General features: G+C 35.5%; 1 protein-coding gene, 1 long non-coding RNA gene and 1 other non-coding gene across 3 annotated transcripts; all 3 read right to left on the bottom strand.

Annotated features, from left to right (window-relative positions):
- Nucleotides 1-6,651: 6,651 nt before the first annotated feature.
- On the bottom strand, nt 6,652-10,393 carry LOC125592325. The gene is made up of 3 exons (XR_007328146.1): nt 10,307-10,393; nt 10,135-10,220; nt 6,652-10,044 (listed from the first exon to the last, which is right to left on the bottom strand). It is a non-coding gene; the product is annotated as an uncharacterized LOC125592325 (long non-coding RNA).
- Nucleotides 10,394-11,504: 1,111 nt separating this feature from the next.
- Nucleotides 11,505-14,121, bottom strand: LOC106449307 (L-ascorbate oxidase homolog). Its single transcript, XM_013891083.3, has 8 exons — nt 13,884-14,121; nt 13,673-13,782; nt 13,328-13,598; nt 13,129-13,228; nt 12,672-13,017; nt 12,226-12,591; nt 12,072-12,150; nt 11,505-11,987 (listed from the first exon to the last, which is right to left on the bottom strand). Exons 1-8 carry the CDS (start codon nt 14,031-14,033, stop codon nt 11,787-11,789), a joined length of 1,623 nt encoding a protein of 540 aa, XP_013746537.2. The 5' UTR covers nt 14,034-14,121; the 3' UTR covers nt 11,505-11,786.
- Nucleotides 14,122-16,224: 2,103 nt separating this feature from the next.
- Nucleotides 16,225-16,296, bottom strand: TRNAE-UUC. Its single transcript has one exon. It is a non-coding gene; the product is annotated as a tRNA-Glu (tRNA).
- Between the last annotated feature and the right edge of the window lie 4,184 nt (nt 16,297-20,480).

The following is a 20,480-nucleotide window of genomic DNA, read 5'->3' as shown; positions in this document are numbered from 1 at the left end:
TGAGTCATATCTAGTAACGACGAGAGATTCTTCATTTGGTGGACTTGTGAGTCATATCAAGCACCATCTGAAGTCGGGAATATCGAAGGCCATTCCGCAACCTTCGTGCGACCCTTCAATCCATCGAGTTCTCCATCTGGAGTTCATATCCAAATCTGATCCATTCGAGTGAGCCGATCTTAGGGTCCTTCAAGTGGTATCAGAGCCGCTCGTTTGGTATCTTCTAAATCATTCATCTTTCTCATCTTTCATTTTTTAATCATAAACACTTCTTCTTCTATCTATCTTGAATCCGGGCCCCTCATTACCATCCTCTATCTATTAAAAAAAAAGAAAAGAAAAATCTATAAAAAAAAGAATTTGAAAAGTTTTTCATTTGGGGATTGGTGGTGGAAGAGAAAGCCTGCTGGCTGAGGAGAAATCCAGTCTTTGAGGTGGTTAAAACGGATTCTCAAAACCAAAAATCCCTTGTGTTTGCTTGGATTTTGTCCATTGAGTTTTTTTTTATTTATTCTTCTTAGAACTTTGAGTGAAAACTTGTTGTGTGACCATCCAAATTCTGAGAGAAACACATGTGTGGGTGAGGATCAAACACTTGAGAAAGTGAGGATTTTTATCTAACGTTTTGTGTTTAAGAAATTTCAGGAACCATGAGTAGTGATGATGAACGGAACCGTCCCAGAAACTCAGTTGCTGGATTGTCTAACCTTCAAATGCGTGCCTTGAGTGATTCTATTGCTGGATTGTCTAACCTTCAAATGCGTGCCTTGAATGATTCTATGTCTAACATGTTCAACGCATGTTTAGATCAGATCCACCAGAGGCTTGATGAGATTCAGGCCAGCCAAGCTCCTTCTAGAGCCGGAGCAAGAAGAAACCATCCGCGTAGGAACACTCGGTCCGACGATGAGATCCGATAGGAGGATGATCAAGAGGATGAGGCCAGATCAGCATACCGTCCAAGAAGAGATCCTAGAACCCGAGATCCAGGTGATGTCAATCCTTTTGCTAGAAATGAATGTACTAATGATAGTTTAAGTGGATTGAAACTAAAAATCCCACCTTTTGAAGGTAAAAATGATCCTGATGTTTTTCTTGAATGGGAAAGAAAAATTGAACATGTCTTTGATTATCAAAACTTTTCTGAATTTAAGAAAGTTAGACTAGCTGTTACTGAATTCTCTGGCTATACTATTAATTGGTATGATCAAGTTGTGACACACAGGAGAAGAACAGGTGAGAGTCCGATTGAAACATGGGATGAGTTTTCCATGCTGATGAGGAGACGATTTTTCTTGCTCATTATCGCCGAGACCTCCACCAGAAACTCAGACGCTTGCTTCAAGGTACTAAGTCCGTGGAAGACTACCACCAGGAGATGGAAACTTTGAAAATCAAGGCTGATGTAGACGAGCCCATGGACGCCACTATGGCTAAGTTCCTCTCTGGCCTTAACCGAGACATCCAAGACCGTATGGAGCTTCAAGAGTATGGTTGTGTGGAACAGATGCTACACAAATCCATCTTGATCGAGCAACAAGTTAAGAGAAAGAGTTTCTCAAAGCCGGCCATTACCTATAAAACGGCTTACTCTCTTAAACCGACTTTTGCTCCTAAGCCAAGCTACCAAGACAAAGGTAAGTCTTCTTCCACAACACATAATGCTTTTCAAACTGATGTCCCTGCTCGTGATGACAAAGTAAAGGCAGTTGATACTTCTGGCCGAGCAAGAGACATTAGGTGTTTTAAATGTCAAGGCCTAGGACACTTTGCCAAAAACTGTCCCAACCAACAAGTGATGATTCTCATGGATAATGGAGAAGTTGAATCTGAGGATGAGCAGGAGAACAAAGAAGATCTTGGTCCGATCTTTGATGAAGTGGAAGAGTCCTTTGGATATCCGCATCACGGGCCACTACTCGTTGCTAGGAAAGGCATGGTCGAGTCTATTTTCGATGAGACGGACAGCCGTTTGGTTGATGGTTCCGACTCCGCCTTTGATGATGAGTTCGACCCGATCTATGATGAGGAGCCTTGTTTTGACTATCCAGCGCATGGCCCTATACTTGTCACAAGAAGAACTCTGAGTGTCTAACCCAAAAACTATGAGAAGGAACAAAGGGAGAATCTCTTTCATTCTCGATGTTTAGTTTCTGAAAAGGTTTGCTCTTTGATTATTGATGGTGGGAGTTGTACTAATGTTGCTAGTGACACTCTTGCCAGGAAACTAGGACTTGCTACTCTGCCTCTCTCTCGTCCGTTTAGGTTGGAATGGCTAAACGAGGCTGGAGAACAGTATGTGAAAGAGCAAGTCACTGTCCTTATTACCATTGGCCGATATGAGGACGAGGTCGTTTGCAACGTTCTTCCTATGGATGCATGCCACATTCTCTTGGGCCGGCCATGGCAATTTGATAAGAGAGCCGTGCATGATGGCTTCACAAACCGACACTCCTTTGATCATAAAGGGAAGAAGATCACGCTTGTTCCTTTGATACCTTTGGAGGTTCATCAAGACTAGATCCAACTCAAGAGGAACCGTGACAAGGAACCCAAGCCAGATGAACCTGAATCATCCCAACGGAACTCCAATTTCTATATCAAACAAAGTCAGGTCAAGAGATCTCTTTACTCTCAAAAGCCATTTGTTTTACTTGTGTACAAACAATCTCTTATGGCTTCTTCTTCTGATCTTGCACCGGAGATTCTGAGTGAACTTTTAGATGTTTTGCAGAAGTATTCTGATTTTTTCCCAAATGAGAATCCTAAAGGATTGCCACCAGTACGAGGCATTGAGCATCAGATCGATGTTCCTGGCGCGTCTCTACCAAACCGGCCAGCTTACCGTACCAATTCGGTGGAGACCAAGGAAATTTAGAAACAGATTAGTGACCTTTTTGAGAAAGCCTACATCCGGGAAAGCCTCAGTCCTTGTGCCGTTCCTGTCCTTCTTGTGCCCAAAAAGGATGGTTCTTGACGCATGTGTGTGGACTGCCGTGCCATCAACAACTTCACGGTAAAGTATAGGCATCCCATCCCCAGGTTAGACGACATGCTTGATGAGTTGCATTGATCATGTGTATTTTCTAAAATTGATTTGAAAAGTGGCTATCACCAGATTAGGATGAAGGAAGGTGATGAGTGGAAAACCGCATTTAAAACCAAGTTAGGATTGTATGAATGGTTTGTTATGCCATTTGGTCTTACTAACGCACCTAGCACTTTCATGCATTTGATGAATCATGTCTTGGGGTCATTCATAGGTCATTTTGTTGTTGTCTACTTTGATGACATTTTTGTCTATAGCAAAAACCTTGAAGATCATAAGATGCATCTCAAATCTGTTCTTGAAGTTCTTAGGAAAGAAAAACTCTTTGCCAATCTTGGTAAATGCTCTTTTAGAACATAACACGTAGTGTTCTTAGGTTTTGTTGTAGGTGCTGATGGACTTAGAGTGGACGAGGAAAAAATCAAAGCCATCCGAGACTGGACGAGTCCTTCGATGGTGGGCGAGGTAAGAAGCTTTCATGGTCTGGCCGGTTTCTATAGCCGGTTTGTTCCGGACTTCAGTTCCATTGCTGCTCCGCTGACTGAAGTGATCAAGAAGAACGTCGGTTTCAAATGGGAACAAGCCCAAGAAAAAGCTTTTCAGATGTTAAAAATGAAGCTGACTCATGCTTCTTTACTTGTACTTCCTGATTTTTCTAAAACTTTTGAGATTGAATGTGATGCTTCCGGAGTTGGGATTGGTGCTGTCTTGATGCAGGATAGGAAACTCATTGCTTACTTCAGTGAGAAGCTTGGAGGCGCCACACTCAACTACCCCACCTATGACCAGGAGCTATATGCTTTGGTGAGAGCTCTCCAAACGTGGCAATACTATCTTTGGCCTAATGAGTTTGTTATCCACACGGACCACCAGTCCTTGAGATATCTTAAGGTGAAGCTGAACAAGAGACACGCACGTTGGGTTGAGTTCATTGAGACATTTCCTAGAAGATCACTTGTGATTGGAACTCCTTGTTTCTATTTCTTTTCATCTATTCTATGAGTTTTCATTTTTCTATTGATATGAATTGCTTTGCTATGTCTGAGTAGTTCAACTGTTAGATCCAGGGTTCATATAGGTTTGTGGGATTAGCCCCAAACTATAGATCTGCCTTGTTGTGATATTCATGATAGATTTGTATTCATTGCTTGTTTTAGCCTTGCTAACTAGAACTTGATCATAGGATTGCATATTCAAGCACCCTTGTTATCCTATCCTGACATCTATCTATCATATTAGGATTGCTAGAGAGGGCTAACCGCCAATTTAGAATCTTAGTAGGGCATTTCATACTCGCGCATTAATGATAGGAGTTTCAAGGCTCCTAATCAAATGTTGTAGTATAAAGGATGTCAAACCAGTTCTAAGTGATTCTAAAGCAAAAGGAAATGCAAGACCATGCTTAATCTAAGTGCTACCAGTTTTTGAGATGATTTGAAACTAGATTACTACCTAAAATGCAATAAAGGACAAAGCTTTCTTTCTTATAAGAAGGGAGAACTCATGGGCTATGGGAATTGATCTTGGGTGATCAAGATTCAACCTAAAGGTGTCAACTTTTAACCAATCTATATCTACCTTAGGCCTAGACACAATCCTAAGCAAACTCTATCCCTAGATGAATGCTCATTTACCTAGATAACTCAAGCATCAAATCCCTTTGGTTGAATGTTATCTAAGTAATCATTAATCTCAAGTCTACTAGCCATCTTAACACCTTTAACAACAAATCCCTTTGGTAAAGGATGTTAAAAGCTTAGGAGAGTTGGTTCAGGCATTTCATCAAACACCTTCCGGGTATGAAATGCCTAGAGCTCAACTTTAGAGAGGCCAACTCTAAAGTTGCATTAAAAGCCCTCTACTAGCAAGGAATAAGATTGATCTACACCTAAACACCTTAGATCTAGCTTAATCACCCTTAATCTCCCTAACCCATGAATCCAAAGATGACTACTCACTACTCTCCATGATGAGCCCAAGAATCAAAGATGATTTGGTGCTAATCATGATTAATGATCAAGATAATCAAGCAATCACAAGAGAAAAATGATCAAGATAGGATCTTTCACCTAAAAGTTCTTTTGTGATTAGATAGAAAACAAGATAAGAGCCTACAATTAGGTCTAAAGGACCTTTATAGTAGCTTAAAGTCGAACATGGTTTAACCCAACAAACCTGGGTTAACCAAAACACAAATTGGTAATTATCTGGTCAAACACGGAAAATGTTGACTTTCTTGACTCGCAACGGCCACGTGAAACCGCTCCGCCTAGCCGCTGGGACACTCGCAGCGGCTTCCTTGCTTCGTCATCACACCGCTGCGACAAGTACGAACGCGGCAGGGAACGGGGTATTTTCCCAGCGGTCTCGTCACACCGCTGTATCAGGCCGCTCCCGCACTTGGTCTCCATTTCTTGAGTCTTCATCTCTCGAGCGTCTCCAGCGGCTTCGGTACACCGCTGCGACAAGTACGAACGCGGCAGGGAACGGGGTATTTTCCCAGCGGTCTCGTCACACCGCTGCATCAGGCCGCTCCCGCACTTGGTCTCCATTTCTTGAGTCTTCATCTCTCGAGCGTCTCCAGCGGCTTCTTGAGGGGCCAAAAGGCCGCTGGGACGTCACAAGGCTGCTGGGACACTTAACCTCTGCGTCTCTTCTCCGAGAATCACCAATTTTGCCTCCAAATCATCTCTAGATACTCCAAAGTCACCATGTGAAATCTCCATCACCTGATAAGGACATATGTAATGCAATGCAACCTAAACATATCTAAATGCTATCCTAAATGATCAACATGTGCAAAAATGAATGGTTAAAACAATGCAAATTGAGAAGATATCACGCATAGGCCTGGCTAGAACCCGTCGATCGATGTCCTCAACTGATAATCGATCGACGTTGGCAAAGGTGTATCGGTCGACGTCTTAATAGACTATCGATCGACACTCTCTCGTTGTCTGCATACTAACCGTTGAGACACGAGATCTAGTCTTTTAACCAGTGGTACATGCGACAGCTGATCACTGAGTTAAGCGAATGAGCTCTAATATATCATGCATGCAACAGTTAGGCATCTATAGGTATTATAATCTCCAACACCTGAATAGTGGCCCTGCATCTAATATCATTTCCAACCAAGTTACATTTATTATTTACTCGCTTGTTACTATTGCTATTTCATTTAAACATTTACAACCTTTAGAATTAATAAACACTAGATTTAATTTTTCCCTAGCTCCTTGTGGATTCGATCCCTAAGTACTACATCTGAACCTCTTTTGATGAGAGTAACACTCCTTAGGGTAATTTGAGTGGTATCACAAACATAAACATATGTCTTCTCCAACAAGAATTTTCAAAATCTCCAAATAGATCGACGGCTCCAGCGAGAGATTCGATGATTCCGGCGAGATTCGACGACTCCGGCGATTTCCCCGGCGAGATTTGACGATTCTGACGACGTTGACGTCTGACGAGATTTGGCGAAGACTACAAGCTCAAACGGACATAACAATCTCTCTTCACGAACGCGTAAAAAAGGTCAGAGGATAATAGATAGTGATTTTCGTCTCTTTTCTGTAATTTTTGCTTGGTTTCTCAAGATCGATCGGTTTCTGGGAAGGAGACGAAGTTTTTCTCATGAAATTTTCAAATCTCAGATTTATAAAACCTTATAAATTTTTATCAATGAGGAACATAGTGTTATGTTTTTTTTTTGATATATCTTGTTGATCATTCCTTTTTTAATCCCCATATTCTTATAATCAGAATTATGACGATCGAATTATGTTCTATACGTGGAGACTGGAAACTAATAAATGGAATTCATTGGGCTTTCATAGTCGATGATGAAAGGGGATCTTCTCTTAGTATGATTCTTGAAGATATCAACTACAATGATTTGATTGGGGTTGTTTTAGAAGATTTTGGAATCGATGTCTCACCTTCCAAGTTAAACAGTATAAATATTTGCTATGTCTCACCTTCAAAGTTAAGTTTTAGTTTAAAAGAGCTTCCAACGGTATTTATTAGGAATGCTCGTCAAGTAGCATCATATCTGAACAAACTTCAAGAGAATGGAGGCTTTCATCTATGTGTAACCATTAAGGTAACAACATGAAACTTCTTGTTAAGGTTTTCGTTTATGATAGTTATCAGTTAGTTATTTTACAAGATAGTATGTAGTACTCAAGATCTGCTTATTGCTGGAAGTATGCCATAACAATACTTATTACAACTTTTACGTTTATAAGACCTTATAAATATAATCATGTCATTTGGAGATTCACTATTAGCTTTATGTTTTTTGTTAATGTTTCAGGAGGAACTCATTTATCATCAAGGATTGTGTCAAATACGATTCAGACACTGGATGAAGTTTTAATTACTCATGATTTGCATATTGCTAGAAATAGTAACCCCCTTGAGGTATTTATTACAATTTTTATATTTATAAAGCCTTATAAAAGAAATCGTAAAATAATATATATATTTAGCCTTATGTTTTTATGTTTTCAGAGGGAAACACAATGTTCAAGAAGATTGGAGTTGCAGAAAGAGAGAGAAGACATGTGTTTTTATATGTAATATATATGTTCTTGACACATATAAGAGAAACAAGACACATGTCTTTCTGTAATATATATGTGTTACACGTGTTCTTATAAGTGATTGTAAGCTGTAAATCATTTGTACTTTACATTTACTCTAGTTTCTTTTTAAAGAAAATTTGCAACGAGCATCTTCATGTATTTATATCACCGATTTTACTTTTTAAACTTTTTATCATTAATTTTCATAATGCTTTCTAAAATCTTATTATAAGATATATAAGGGGTTAAAAGTTATTTATCAGCCTTTACATATTTTTTTTTGTGTTTAAATTTCATATCTGAGTTTATATAATACTTTATAAACAAGTATATCTGAGTTTTACGAAGGTTTGTAAGTGATTTTTAATAAATTTTAATACATTATTGTTTATGAATCCATAGATAATGCTTATAAATGTTTTAATCATCTCTTGCGAATAATTATTTATAGGCGATGTAATATGTTAACAAATTATTTAAAACTATAATTTTAAGCTTTATACATTAAAATTTACAAGGCCTTATAAAATATATTAAATTTTATACCCTTATATGAAAGTTTGGAGTAGTGAATGTTGGTGTTATTTAAAAAGATCTATACACTTTTGTAACTGATAATAAATTATTTAACAACCTTTACAAAAGTATTTATTAGCACTTACAAAATTATTTATAAGCACTTATACATTTTATAAACTCTTACATTACAAGCTCTTATAAAATGATGATTTATGAATCTCGTAACTGATTTATATATGAAGCATTATAAAACTTTATAAAAGGATTTGTGGACTCTTGTAATTAAATTATAAAATTTTAGAAAACCTTATAAATGATTAATAAACGTTATAAATAGTTTATAATTTTATAAATGAATTTATACTCTTATAAACGGTACATATATCTCTTATAATGATTACTTATAAACTCTTATAAATGATATATTTGTTATACCAATTATGAACTTTTATAAACAAAATTTATAAACCAATTTTTAAATCTATTTGCGCTAATTTCTATAAAGTATTATTTGTTTTTAACCAATTTATATACCGATTATGAATTTTTATAAATGTTTTATAAACCCTTATAAATTATTTACATACCTTTATAATTAAATCTTATAAATTATTTTACAAACCTTATAAATTTTCTTGTAAGCCTTTCTTGGTTATAGACTCTTATAAATGATTTAAAAATCTTCTAACTGATTTCTTTTATAAACATTTATAAACGGTTTATTGACTTTATAAACTTCTTTATAAGCCTTTATAAATGGTTGATATACTCTTACAAATAATTTATAAACATTTATAAATGATTTACAAACTTTATAGATGATTTACAAACTTTATAGATGATTTACAAACTTCATAAACTGTTTTTTATAAACTTTACAAAATATTTATAAACTCTTATTAATTCTTATTGATTACTTACATATTCTTGTAAACCATTATAAATTTTTTTACAAACTCTTATAAATTGTTTTATAAGACTTTCTAAATGGTTATAGATTCTTATGAATGATTTAGGGACTTTCTAATTGATTCATAAACCTATATAAACCTTATAAATTGTATAAACTTTAACGTTTTCATAAGCATTTATAAATTGTTTATATACTTTACAAATGGTTTTATAAGTCTTTATAAATTGTTTATAAGATTATCTAGAACCTAATCAGACAACATTCATCCTTTAGTTGTAACAGAGACTGGAAGACTGTAAATTGTGTAAAGATACTAACTCAGCAAAAAAAAAAATCAGAGGGCATGTTGGATTTTATCCTTTGAAGGAAATTCAATACGGTCACAGAGACGCCAGCAAGCTCCTCTGTGGAATAGAGACTTTTGAAATGTCACAGAGACGCCAGCAAGCTCCTCTGTGGAATAGAGACTTTTGAAATGTCACGTACAAGCACCTGCAGAAGCAATAAACTTGTAACTCACTTGCAGTTCTTAAGAAACTCAATTCTAGAAGAAAAACTATGGTTTGTCTTTCAATGTAGAAAGACTAGATTATACTTGGGAGTTTAAAAAGTGATTACTAGTGAAAGAAATGCAGACATGTTGACTCTTTTCATTAGAAACAGCATTTCTCAAAACATATAAGTAAAAAAGGTAAGTCTATTGCCAAACTTACATTCGCCACCACAGGATTTTCTCATGAAGTAAATAAGGTTCTAAACAAATCCCTGGCTTACCGTCGACACTCTACACAACACCCGGCATTCGTAAATAGTTGATGCGAGACATCAAATCATAGGAAACATCTGACATATTAGACAAAAATGCAAGAAAGAGCAACTGAAACTGAGTTATTTAACTCACTGTTTTCTACAGCTGAGGTGGAGCCTTCACTTGCGTCTTTATCACTGCTAAAGAGAACAGACTCTGCAATCTAAGACACAAGAAGAAACAAAAAAATATTAATGATTGGTCAATAAGACTTAAGAAAAAAACAAGAGCAGATGATGAATATGCTGATTACCATTGTAGATCGAAGCAAATGTGTGCTGACAGGGTTGTGGCTCTCATATAAGCTTGAACACATGCTTCTTCCATGAGTGTCGGGAACTGAACATGTCAATTACACTACTAAATAACTCAAAAGCATCATGTCAGAGTCAAACTAGTGGAGAAATGAGATCTGGATTCACTACCATGTGAAAGAAAAGAATATAAGCTCATCCAACGCCCCAATTTGAAATCATCTCCAACTTGAGTAAAAGAGAACTCATTTCCACTCCGAAAGCTGGACACAAATGGTAGAAGCCGATAAAATGGATTATTTTTAAGTTGTCGCAGCAATGAAAACATGATGCAAAAATTCATAATTCAACTTCACGCATTTTTTTTCTAAAACTTAGATTTACAAAAGGTTATAAATTTTTAAAAACTCAATGTTCACTAACGAAACTCTTTCTCTTAGATCCGATTATTAATAGGTAACTACTCTTTCTTGAAACAACAAAATCTGAGAAAATTACTTACAACTTGTGATTCTTTCTGAGGATTCAACGTTTTGAGGTTTCGAGTCTCGATCTCGTCTGCTTCGTGGGAGAGAATACTCGATCTCGTTGCCGTTAACGTTGCTCGATCTCGTCGCCGTCGCGTTTCCGTTACCGCCGCTCGATCTCGTCTGTCAAAGATTTATCTCGAGAAAGAAAGAGATAGAAAATAAAGTTAGAATTGTGAGAAGATTATTTTTGTCTTTTGTCTATTAATGATTTAGGTATTTCTGAAAATGTCCTCCTTCTATGTGTATATATGAAAAGTGGTATCAAATAAAGTGTAAAAGTAAAATTTCTCCTTGATAATTAGTATATAATTATATGTTTTTATATTTTATAATGTTATAATATTGATAATTTATTATTAAACTGGTGCAATATTTTATAATCAACCAGTCGCAAATATTCCGCACACACAAAAAATTCCAAACGTTATGCCAGTCATACAAAACGCTTAATAACGCTTGAAACCACAACCACCTGCATCCAGGGGCGAAGCCACTGCATCAGGTATGGTGGCACGTGCACCTGTAATATTCTTAATATTATTAATTTCGTATGTAGAAAACTAGAAATACAAAGGAGTCAGCTGGATAAAATGGTTTAATGGTGTTGTGCACCCCCTCAATGTCTCATGTTCGAAGTCCCTTTAGTCAATTATTAAATTTTGCACCCATTAACAAATCATTTTAGATTCGCCCCTGCCTGCATCCGCAAATTTCCGCTCCCGCTGCGTTCGAACTAGTCGGCCCTTAATCTTCAACCGAGCTTGTTGTCCGTTAATTAGTGTTTCTGTTATAAAACCTAGACTCTAAACAAATTACAAAAAAAAAAAGAATTATGTAAATACGTTAAAGCTTTATTGTAACACATGATTTGGTTTTAGTTTAACACAAACATATACAAACCGCATAAATAGTTTGAATTGGTTAAGCAGAAGTTCTAGTAATAATTGTGATATAGAAATTATGGTTTAGATGCATGAACATTGAACACAATCCGAATACAATTCATAAGACATAAAGTTTTTCTTTTCTTTTTCTGTCTGTTTATTGAAAAATCAATGAGGTGTACGTTTGTTCTTTTTCCTCACTCCACTTGTAAGAACAATAATATACGTGAAAAATATCTAAAGGGGACGTTTGGCTAGGCCGCAATAAAGAGCGTTGAGAGGCGGATCAGCTTCAGTGTATAGAGACTTCTCATCGTTCCAGACACGAACATAGAGCTCTTGACCTAAATTCCTCCTCGACCATATCTGTGACCTTAAATTCCACATCCCTTTGTTGTCCAACGACACCAATATGCTTGTCCACGACAACGGATACACCTTCACAATCATAAATGATCATGTATATATTTAGATTAAATGAAGTTGTTTAAGATCTTATTTTTTCTTTTTAAGAATTATTACCTGAAAGGTGTGCCTTGCAACAGCATCAACCAAGTTGTAACGTTTTCTCATGGTCTCATTCCATGTCCCTGACCCAAATCTGAAAAAAAAACTCCGGTTATTGTTGTAAATAACCGAACCGGTTTAGATAACAGAGGGAAAGGTGCATGCTTACCCAACAAGAAAGGCACTAGTACCATCCATATGCCAAGATTGAATTGATCTCTCATCGTTCTGGAAAACGATTTCCACGAACTCATGGAGCTCAATGTCGAAAACCGATGTACCAAAATGAGCTGGTCCGATTGTAGGAGTGCTAAGGATTGTCTTGAAATCAAACACGCCCGAAATGTTGTACCAATCGGCAAGTTTCAAAGGTGTTGTTGGGTTGATGTATGATATTCGGTTTACCGTGTACCGAAGCTTGCCATAGAGCATCGTAGCCGCATTGGCTAGAACCAAAGTTCGGTTTATCGGTATGGTACCATAGTGATATGATCCTTGTGGGTTTGGTCTTGCAGCATTTGCCGTCAAATTCATCCTACAATACAGCATAATAAATCGAATTAAACCAAACCGATCTAAGATTGTATGGTTCAAGTTGGTTTGTTATTATTATACCTGATGGTTCTTGCTTGTTTCATGGACCAGTGGATATGGTAAGTAGGACCAACGGGAAGAGGGCCATAGACTGCGTTTTTGGAGCCTAGGTAACGAAGACTCGCGGTAGTGTTTAGTACTGGTTTGGTAAACCGGCTCGAGGCTACAATGTAATAGTCCCTCACTGAAGCTTTTAAAGTAACCAAGACCGTCACCGATTGACCAACGTGGACGTCAAGAGACTCGTAGCTCTCCTGAAGAGTGTGAGCGCCTTCTACTTCAATGAGGGTCATTGTATGATTTTGAATCCTAAAGTTTATGGATGTTGCTATCCCCACATTCGATACCCTAAACTTGTATGTTTTGCCTGATGATAGTCGAAAATAAAAGATCAAATAATAGCACTAGACTACTAGCTAGACCATGGGATGTAATAAAAGAACAAAAGGTTCTTTATTGGGTTATATGATGACATTACCTTGTTGACCGGTAAATATTAAACCTTTAGAAGCACCATTGATAAGAAGAGCATCCGGAAGTGGAAGTGCATAGCCTGCGTCAAGCCGCTTTCGCAAATCCTAGTAACCACAAATAAGAGTAAAAATAAGTATTAGGTGTATACAATGTAAATATAAAGCATTAGGTTGTACTTATATGTATCGTGTTAGTATATGTACCTTGTGGCTCAATTTGAACCAGTCAGTGACGAGAAGGGTGAAATCACCATCAGGTGTGAGATAAGGAGTGGTAATAACGGATCTCTGGTTAATGTTGAGAGCACCAAAAGCACCACTAGCTCGGTGCATCGATGTGGAAGCGAAGTAAGTGAAAGTGCCGATTTGATCTTTAAGTTGAAACTGATAAGTCCAGTTCGAGTTTGGTGGGATCGGACAGTTTGTTCCCAATACTCCATCTTGCCACGATGTCCTTCTCTGTTTAATTCCATTCCTACACATAACATATCTTTAAGTATATATACACTTATACAAAATAAATACGCCAATGAGTTGTGTGGTATATACCAAGTGATGAGGAAAGGTTCGTCGAGCTTGTTGATGAGATTAACAACAATGTTGTTGTTTGTGACAGCTTCAATCGCTGGACCAGGGAACTGCCCATTGATAAGAATGACCTACGTACAGCGTACCAAAATATTAGAAATACATTAACTAGTGTTGATTTCTTATAACGATTAACGGCAATAGATATAAGTAATAAGATCAGAGAGTATACCTGTTGAGGAACACCCAAAGGAGATCTTGTTCCATAGGTAACAGTCCAAGTGTAGAATAAGTAAGGGTCTTCTGCCTTAACCAAAACAGAGCCCAACCAAACTAACAAGGTTCCTATGAATAAGTTACATAGGAGATTGGTTTGTTTCATTTTTGTAAGACAAAATATAATCAAATCTTGATCTCCCTCAAGATTTGTGTTGCGAGTCTATGTTTGAGGTTCGACCTAAGGACAGTCTTTTAAATACATGTACGAAGCTAGAGAGACGATTAAGTTTTAGTATTCTATTAAGTTTTGTCAGCGTAGACGACGTGAATCCCCATGCATCACACTCCCATAAACTCTTTTGCGGCGTACTTCATGCAAAATGCTTGCCTTTAATTACAACTTTTACATTTAATTTACGTCAAATCTACTGGATATATAGGCATGCTAGAATTTTACTAAAATTGCCAAGTTTTCGTTGTCGGCAAAAGTACATTTTCATATACAGATTGATTCCCCTTGCTCAAAAAATTGTTTATTTTACATTGACTAAGTGGGATATTTATTACCAATCACTTATTTTCAACAACAGCAAAATTAAGTGAAGTCAATCTGCTTTAAATTATTTTCAACTAATACAACTACTATACAGTAGAACCTCTATAAATTAATACTCAATAAATTAATAATCTCTACAAATTAATAAATTCTGTCGGTACAAACTTGTGTCGGTGTAAAATATGACACAAATTGATAAAATAATAAGATATTAAATTTTTAAAACTCTCATGTAAATATATAGTTCCATTAAAATCATAAATTAATAATCTATCTCTATATATATTTTATATAAGTAGAGACGGTTTTATATTCACAATGAAAATACTTCTATTTTTTTAATATTTTAATATATTTTTGATAATATTTAGTAAAATTAAATCGAAAACCACATAAAAATTCTATGAAACATAAAAATTTATACCAAATAAGATAATAAAATAATATGGAAGTCAAATTACTAACATTTAAATAATTTATATACGGTAAAATCAAATATTTTCTTATTTTATTAATAAAAATATTCAAAATTAAAAAGAAATCTAAAAAATGAAATTTTTATAAATTAATATCTATATAAATTAATAAAATTTTAAACTCTCAACATTATTAATTTATAGAGGTTCTACTGTATATATAATCGCGACCGACGGTTCAAGAAAAAAAAAGTGTTTTGAGATTTGACTTTGGGAGTTTTAATATAAACCAAATAAATAAATAACAGTGTGCAAATGTAGATCTTGATCTATATTAAATTTTGTGTTCCTCCAGCAGGAAATGCTCAAAATAAATAGGTTGACTTTTGATTTGATGTATGCACATAGATCCTATATATAAAATTAAGAAAATCAACGAATCACGATCACATAATTAAGTCCCCAAACTAGTTAAAACATAAGGAAGGAGTGCTTTCTATCTCACGAGATTCCAATTTGCATTACTAATATTTTTTGTAAACAATAAATATAATGAAGGTGGAGTCAAACCAATTGCTAATGACTCGGAACCGTGAGAAATGGTGATGCATCCCTAGAAGAGATCACATATAGGGAAGAGGAAGAAACACTAATTAATCACTCATGTGGATTCGTTACCACTAAGCTCGCTTGTACCATGTGAATCTCTATATCCTAATGTATTTACACGACACAATATGTATATATACGCTATTTGTATTTAGATTACTACTAGTATATACATGCATGGGTTTGAGTGATTCCCCAATCTTCATCTTACGAAACTTGTCTTGAGACTAGCAAATGTTATTAATACACTCGCCCTCTCTTTTTCGGAATTAGGAAGTTTCATGCGTTTGTTCCTTAATCTCTTTAATGTTGATTTTATGTACATTAAGCTTCTATAAAACTTTAATCCTAAACCTATTACTGTGTACAATTTCTCTGACTAGTTTTCTCGCAACCAATGGTCTCTACAAGAACATTGTCCATATTTCAAAGCAATGAAACGGACTAAGTCTCTCACCGCTACTTCCTCTTTGTGATCTTCAATATGAACTTAATAGCACTGTGACAATCCAAACAAGACCTCAAGTTCTTGAACACCTTATCCTCCGTTCTTTCCTAGGTTCGACTTGAAGAACTTTTTCTCGTGAAACCGGTTCTGGATATCAGTCTGTGAGGCATAAGAAGAAGACAATGTTTCTCTTGAATATCAAAGGCGGAAGGTAATTCCACACTTGTGAAGTAAAAATCTCGCCACCCATAACATAACATAACATAACAGCTGAATAAACCTTCTGAACTGACAACATAAAATAATTTATGTACAAAAACAAAAGCTCCGTTGCCGGGAATCGAACCCGGGTCTCCTGGGTGAAAGCCAGATAACCTAACCGCTGGACGACAACGGATGTGTTGCTAACTCCAGAAAACATAGATATCCAAATGAATAAATCATTATTCCATGGAATCTATTCATCTTTTCGCTGTATAAAAACGGAATCACCCTTTCTCTTTGTTCCTTGTTTTACTCGAGAAAACAGCATCTTATTGGTTATTCGTCTTTAAAAGATAAAACTAAGACCATCCAAAACATTCAGCTTTTTAGCTGTAGAGAATGAAAGAATCGTTTAAAGTACATGAAGTATCGTTTGTTTACCAATTACCAACAATATCTTCAGATAGTATAAGTGATTAAAACATATGTGAAATCATTCATAAAGTATAATCTTATTATTTATTCATTTCCTAAGATAAACAAATATAAATTCTTAAGTTTATGAGTTTTTATAAGTCCTAACTAGTTCATGGTAATCAAGTATAAGAAATTCATTACTACGATGAGGTTTGAAAGATTATGGTTCTTAGAGCATAAATATCGGTGTATCTTAGCCCGATATCCTGGTTAAATTGGATTCAAAATTAAATAAAAAGGCGTAATTAATGAAGAAACAAAGTGGATTGTCCTTAGTTAAGAAGTTTCGGTCTTGTGTCCTTAGTGCCACCTGTCTGCTTGCGATTCGTCGATGGAATTGGAGTAGGGCAATTGCGTTTTGCCTCTTCTTTCTTTTGCATGTTCTCCCGAGTCTCTCTCTCTTGACGGCGATCGCGGGCATCTTCAGCTTTGGTCCCCAAATCATCCCGATTACTACGCGGCTCGGCAGTTTCGACGGCGAAAGGCTCTGTCGAGCCTGCTCTGTTATCTCACCGAAAGCGGTGCCGCCTATTTCAATCGAAAAGGTATTTCAATCTCAATCCCTAGCTTTGACATTTTTTGGTTCATCTTGTGGCTTTAACTCCTCCGCAAGTGGGTCTAGTTTGTTTTTCTTGTGATAAAATGAATGTCGTTTGCGATTGAATGTTTTCGTTTTAAATAAGTTCATTTGAGATCCACTTCTTCGCTTTGATAGATTCATAGATTAGAGCTCGAGTAGTTCTAGCAGTAAGTTCAATATTCTTGAGATCCACTAGTTCGTATTGATAGATTGATTGTATTGATCCACTGTCTTCGCTTTGATAGATCCATTTCCGATTGTATTGTTTAGATTATGTCTACTTTCATGAGTTCGTGGTTCCGTTTGCGATTATATTGTATGTGTTTTGTGGTTTGGAATAAATTTCGCTCTACTCTCATCAACAAGAACACAAATTATCACATTCATTACAGCTCGAGGTAGGTGTTATTGGTTAATTGGTAGTGATTTGACTCTAGTTGTTAATGCTAAAGTGAGTAGACAATGCAAGTGTGAACTAAATTGATATCCAAGTGTGATGGTAACTAAATTGTATTGCGTATTGAAGTTTAGTTTGTGGTAGATAGTTCCTTTGATGAGTTGACAAGGAAACAACTTAAGTTTGTTGTAAACGATTGCTGCGTAGTTCTGTCTTGATGTAACTAAATTGATATGTCAAGTGCGTGATTAGACTCTGGTAGATAATGGTACTTAAACCAACTGTCTTTTTTATTTTAAGAAATTGATATATGTGTAATAACTTCTGATTAGACTAGGTAGATAATGGTTAGTTGTTGTAACTTATTACTTGTTTAGCTTTCACATATTATTAAATCCCATCCACAGTTCATTCATCAACCACATCCATACTCCTCTTTCTCTCCTCTTTCTTCACTATTTAGCTTAATTTTCGAATAAATCTTATCTCTGCTCCTGGTGCTATGGATTCAAGGAATCCATATAGCCAGTATACTAGTTACGTCGGGCTTCTTCATAGCCAACGTGAAAATGTTGGCAATGAAAACTTTCCTTATGAAAGTTTTCCTTCTACTGTATACCCCGGAGCCTCATAAATCTCTCCTTTCAGTTCCCAACATTCTGAGGCTCCTGCTACACCTGAAGACACACCCGCGGAGCGTCGGGAGAGAAAAAAATGGACTCCAGCTGATGACGAGGTTCTTATCAGCGCCTTGCTCAACACATCTAAGGATGCCCTTGTTGGCATTGATCATAAGTCAGGCACCTTCTGGCAACGAGTTGGAGATTACTACGCATCAAGTCCTCGTGTTAGAGCAGGCGGTGAGAAATGTAATAAAATGTTTGTTATCTTTCTATTAAATGAATAAATTTTCTTTTCTTAATAGTTATTCAACTTAAAATAATAATATGTTTTATCTTATATATGTTACTAGTTATTTCAAAAAAAAAAAATTTACCTAAAGACCAACAAAAAATCCCACTAATAATCACCATTTTCATTAAAAGTCCTTAATAATGTCCTAATCTAGAAATAATAATAGAAAACTCTAAGGACCACCAAATAAGTCCCATTGATAATCATGCTCTTACTTCTCTACACCTTATTCATTTATGGTTGGTAACGACTAAGCTTTCTTTGCTTTTTTGGGGTCAAAAGTAACTAAGCTTTCATAAGTCTAAAGATCAGCAAGGATTTCAGTTCAAGAACCCAATTATGTATATATGAACTTTCTTTGATGTTTGCTGGATTTTAATTTGTATGTCGTGAACAATGAGGTTTGATGTGTTATGGAAAATGTATTGTATATAGGGAGACTTTGATCAATAATCTAAGGTATTCTTTCACAAGATATAAGATATATCATATCCAATTATTCCTTGTACATATTCAATGATCGATGGCACAATGTTATAAGTTTTGTATTTTTCGAGATTGGCTTAGTCAAATCATCAGGTTCTTGCTTATTCACCAAAGATATCATTGGATTCTCGCCGATAGAAACGACAAACCTTATCCTCCAAGTAGATAGACAAAGCAAAAGCTATGGTTTGCTACAGCTTTGTAAGAAAATATTTTAAAAAGGAGTGGAGAAAAAAAAAGAAGGTTAGAGAGACACATGACGTGAACCCACAAGAGGAATCTAATCAATCAATGGTATCAATATCTGGGTCTCCTTATTACAACTCCAGACGTTTCAGTTCATCTTTCAAAGAAAACCATTCTCGTGAAAAAATCTGATTAGTTGGGCATATGTCATGTTACAAATGGCTATAGTAACCGTTTCCTTTTGTCCGTCCGTTAAGCTTCCTTTTGGCCTTTATTGTGTAATGTGTATATGGAATTAGACATATTGCATGCTACGATGTTCGGGAATATTTTTTGGATTAGGAATCAAATATATTATTTTGAAAAATTAAATGATATAAAAACTTGGTTGATTTTTTTTTTCAAAAAAGAAATTGGTTGATATTTGCGTATGGCTAGCAAGAAAAAGCGTCGAATAAAGCTGATTTGTGTGGTGGGATCAACATTGGATTGTGCGAAAAGATCCTTTATGCTCATTGGTAATTTGCTAGTGTTCTAGTTCAAAAATATTTACATCGCCTTTTTTATTCTACAAATTTAGAATAATTAGAAATACAGTATGAACTAACTTACTTACACGTAAAAAAAAACTCACGCACGTTAGTATAGTAACAAGCACAATGAATGAATAGATAATTTTGCTAAGCCTTCTTTATTTTAAGTAATAGGTTTATGTAGAATTCATTGAAAAATTATTATTTTATTTTATAAGCTTAATGAAAAACAAAATTTACTTTTATTTTGTAGATGTTTTACTAATACAAAAATATATCTTTCTTTTTGGATAAACAATGAGTGTTCTTGATCTATGAAAATATTTATATTAATCTCTGTAAAAATGCAATGCATGGATGTATCATCTCTTTGGATATTCAAATGAAGTTTAAAGCATGAGTTTAGTGTCAGGGAACTGATTCTAAATTCCAGATTTTCCTAAAGTTTGTCTACCAGTAAACCATCCCAATCAATAAGAAAATATAATTATGTTCTTTTCATTCTTTTTATTTTACTTTTCCAATTTATCATTTTCTAAAATAAATGATCAAGTGTGGTGTTAGTACTAGTCATAAAGCCTATAGTTATTTGCAAATTATAAACACGTTATTTCACTATAATACAGGGGCGGACCCACTTGCAAAGGTGTAGGGTCACTTGACACCACAGAAAACTGATAAAACTTTGTTTTGTATAAGAAACTGTCAAAGAATAAGTAATAGAGTTAGTAAAATATAATTTTTGAACCCAATATTCAATCTTGGGTCCGCCCATGCTATAATACAATCTGATTTGAGAAAAC

This window comes from Brassica napus, chromosome A3 (assembly GCF_020379485.1).
Source record: "Brassica napus cultivar Da-Ae chromosome A3, Da-Ae, whole genome shotgun sequence".
NCBI classification, from domain to species: domain Eukaryota; kingdom Viridiplantae; phylum Streptophyta; class Magnoliopsida; order Brassicales; family Brassicaceae; genus Brassica; species Brassica napus.
Note: the sequence above shows the minus strand (reverse complement) of the source record. Positions and strands in the feature narration are given on the sequence as shown.

Bases quoted from the DNA above. Each gene is read 5' to 3' on its own strand.
- LOC106449307 (XM_013891083.3), bottom strand. From the start codon at position 14,033: ATGAAACAAACCAATCTCCTATGTAACTTATTCATAGGAACCTTGTTA. The intron at 13,599-13,672 runs GTATATACCACA...TGTTATGTGTAG, and splicing joins GAACCTTTCCTCATCACTTG to GAATGGAATTAAACAGAGAA. The intron at 13,229-13,327 runs GTACATATACTA...TGTGGTTACTAG, and splicing joins GGTTCAAATTGAGCCACAAG to GATTTGCGAAAGCGGCTTGA.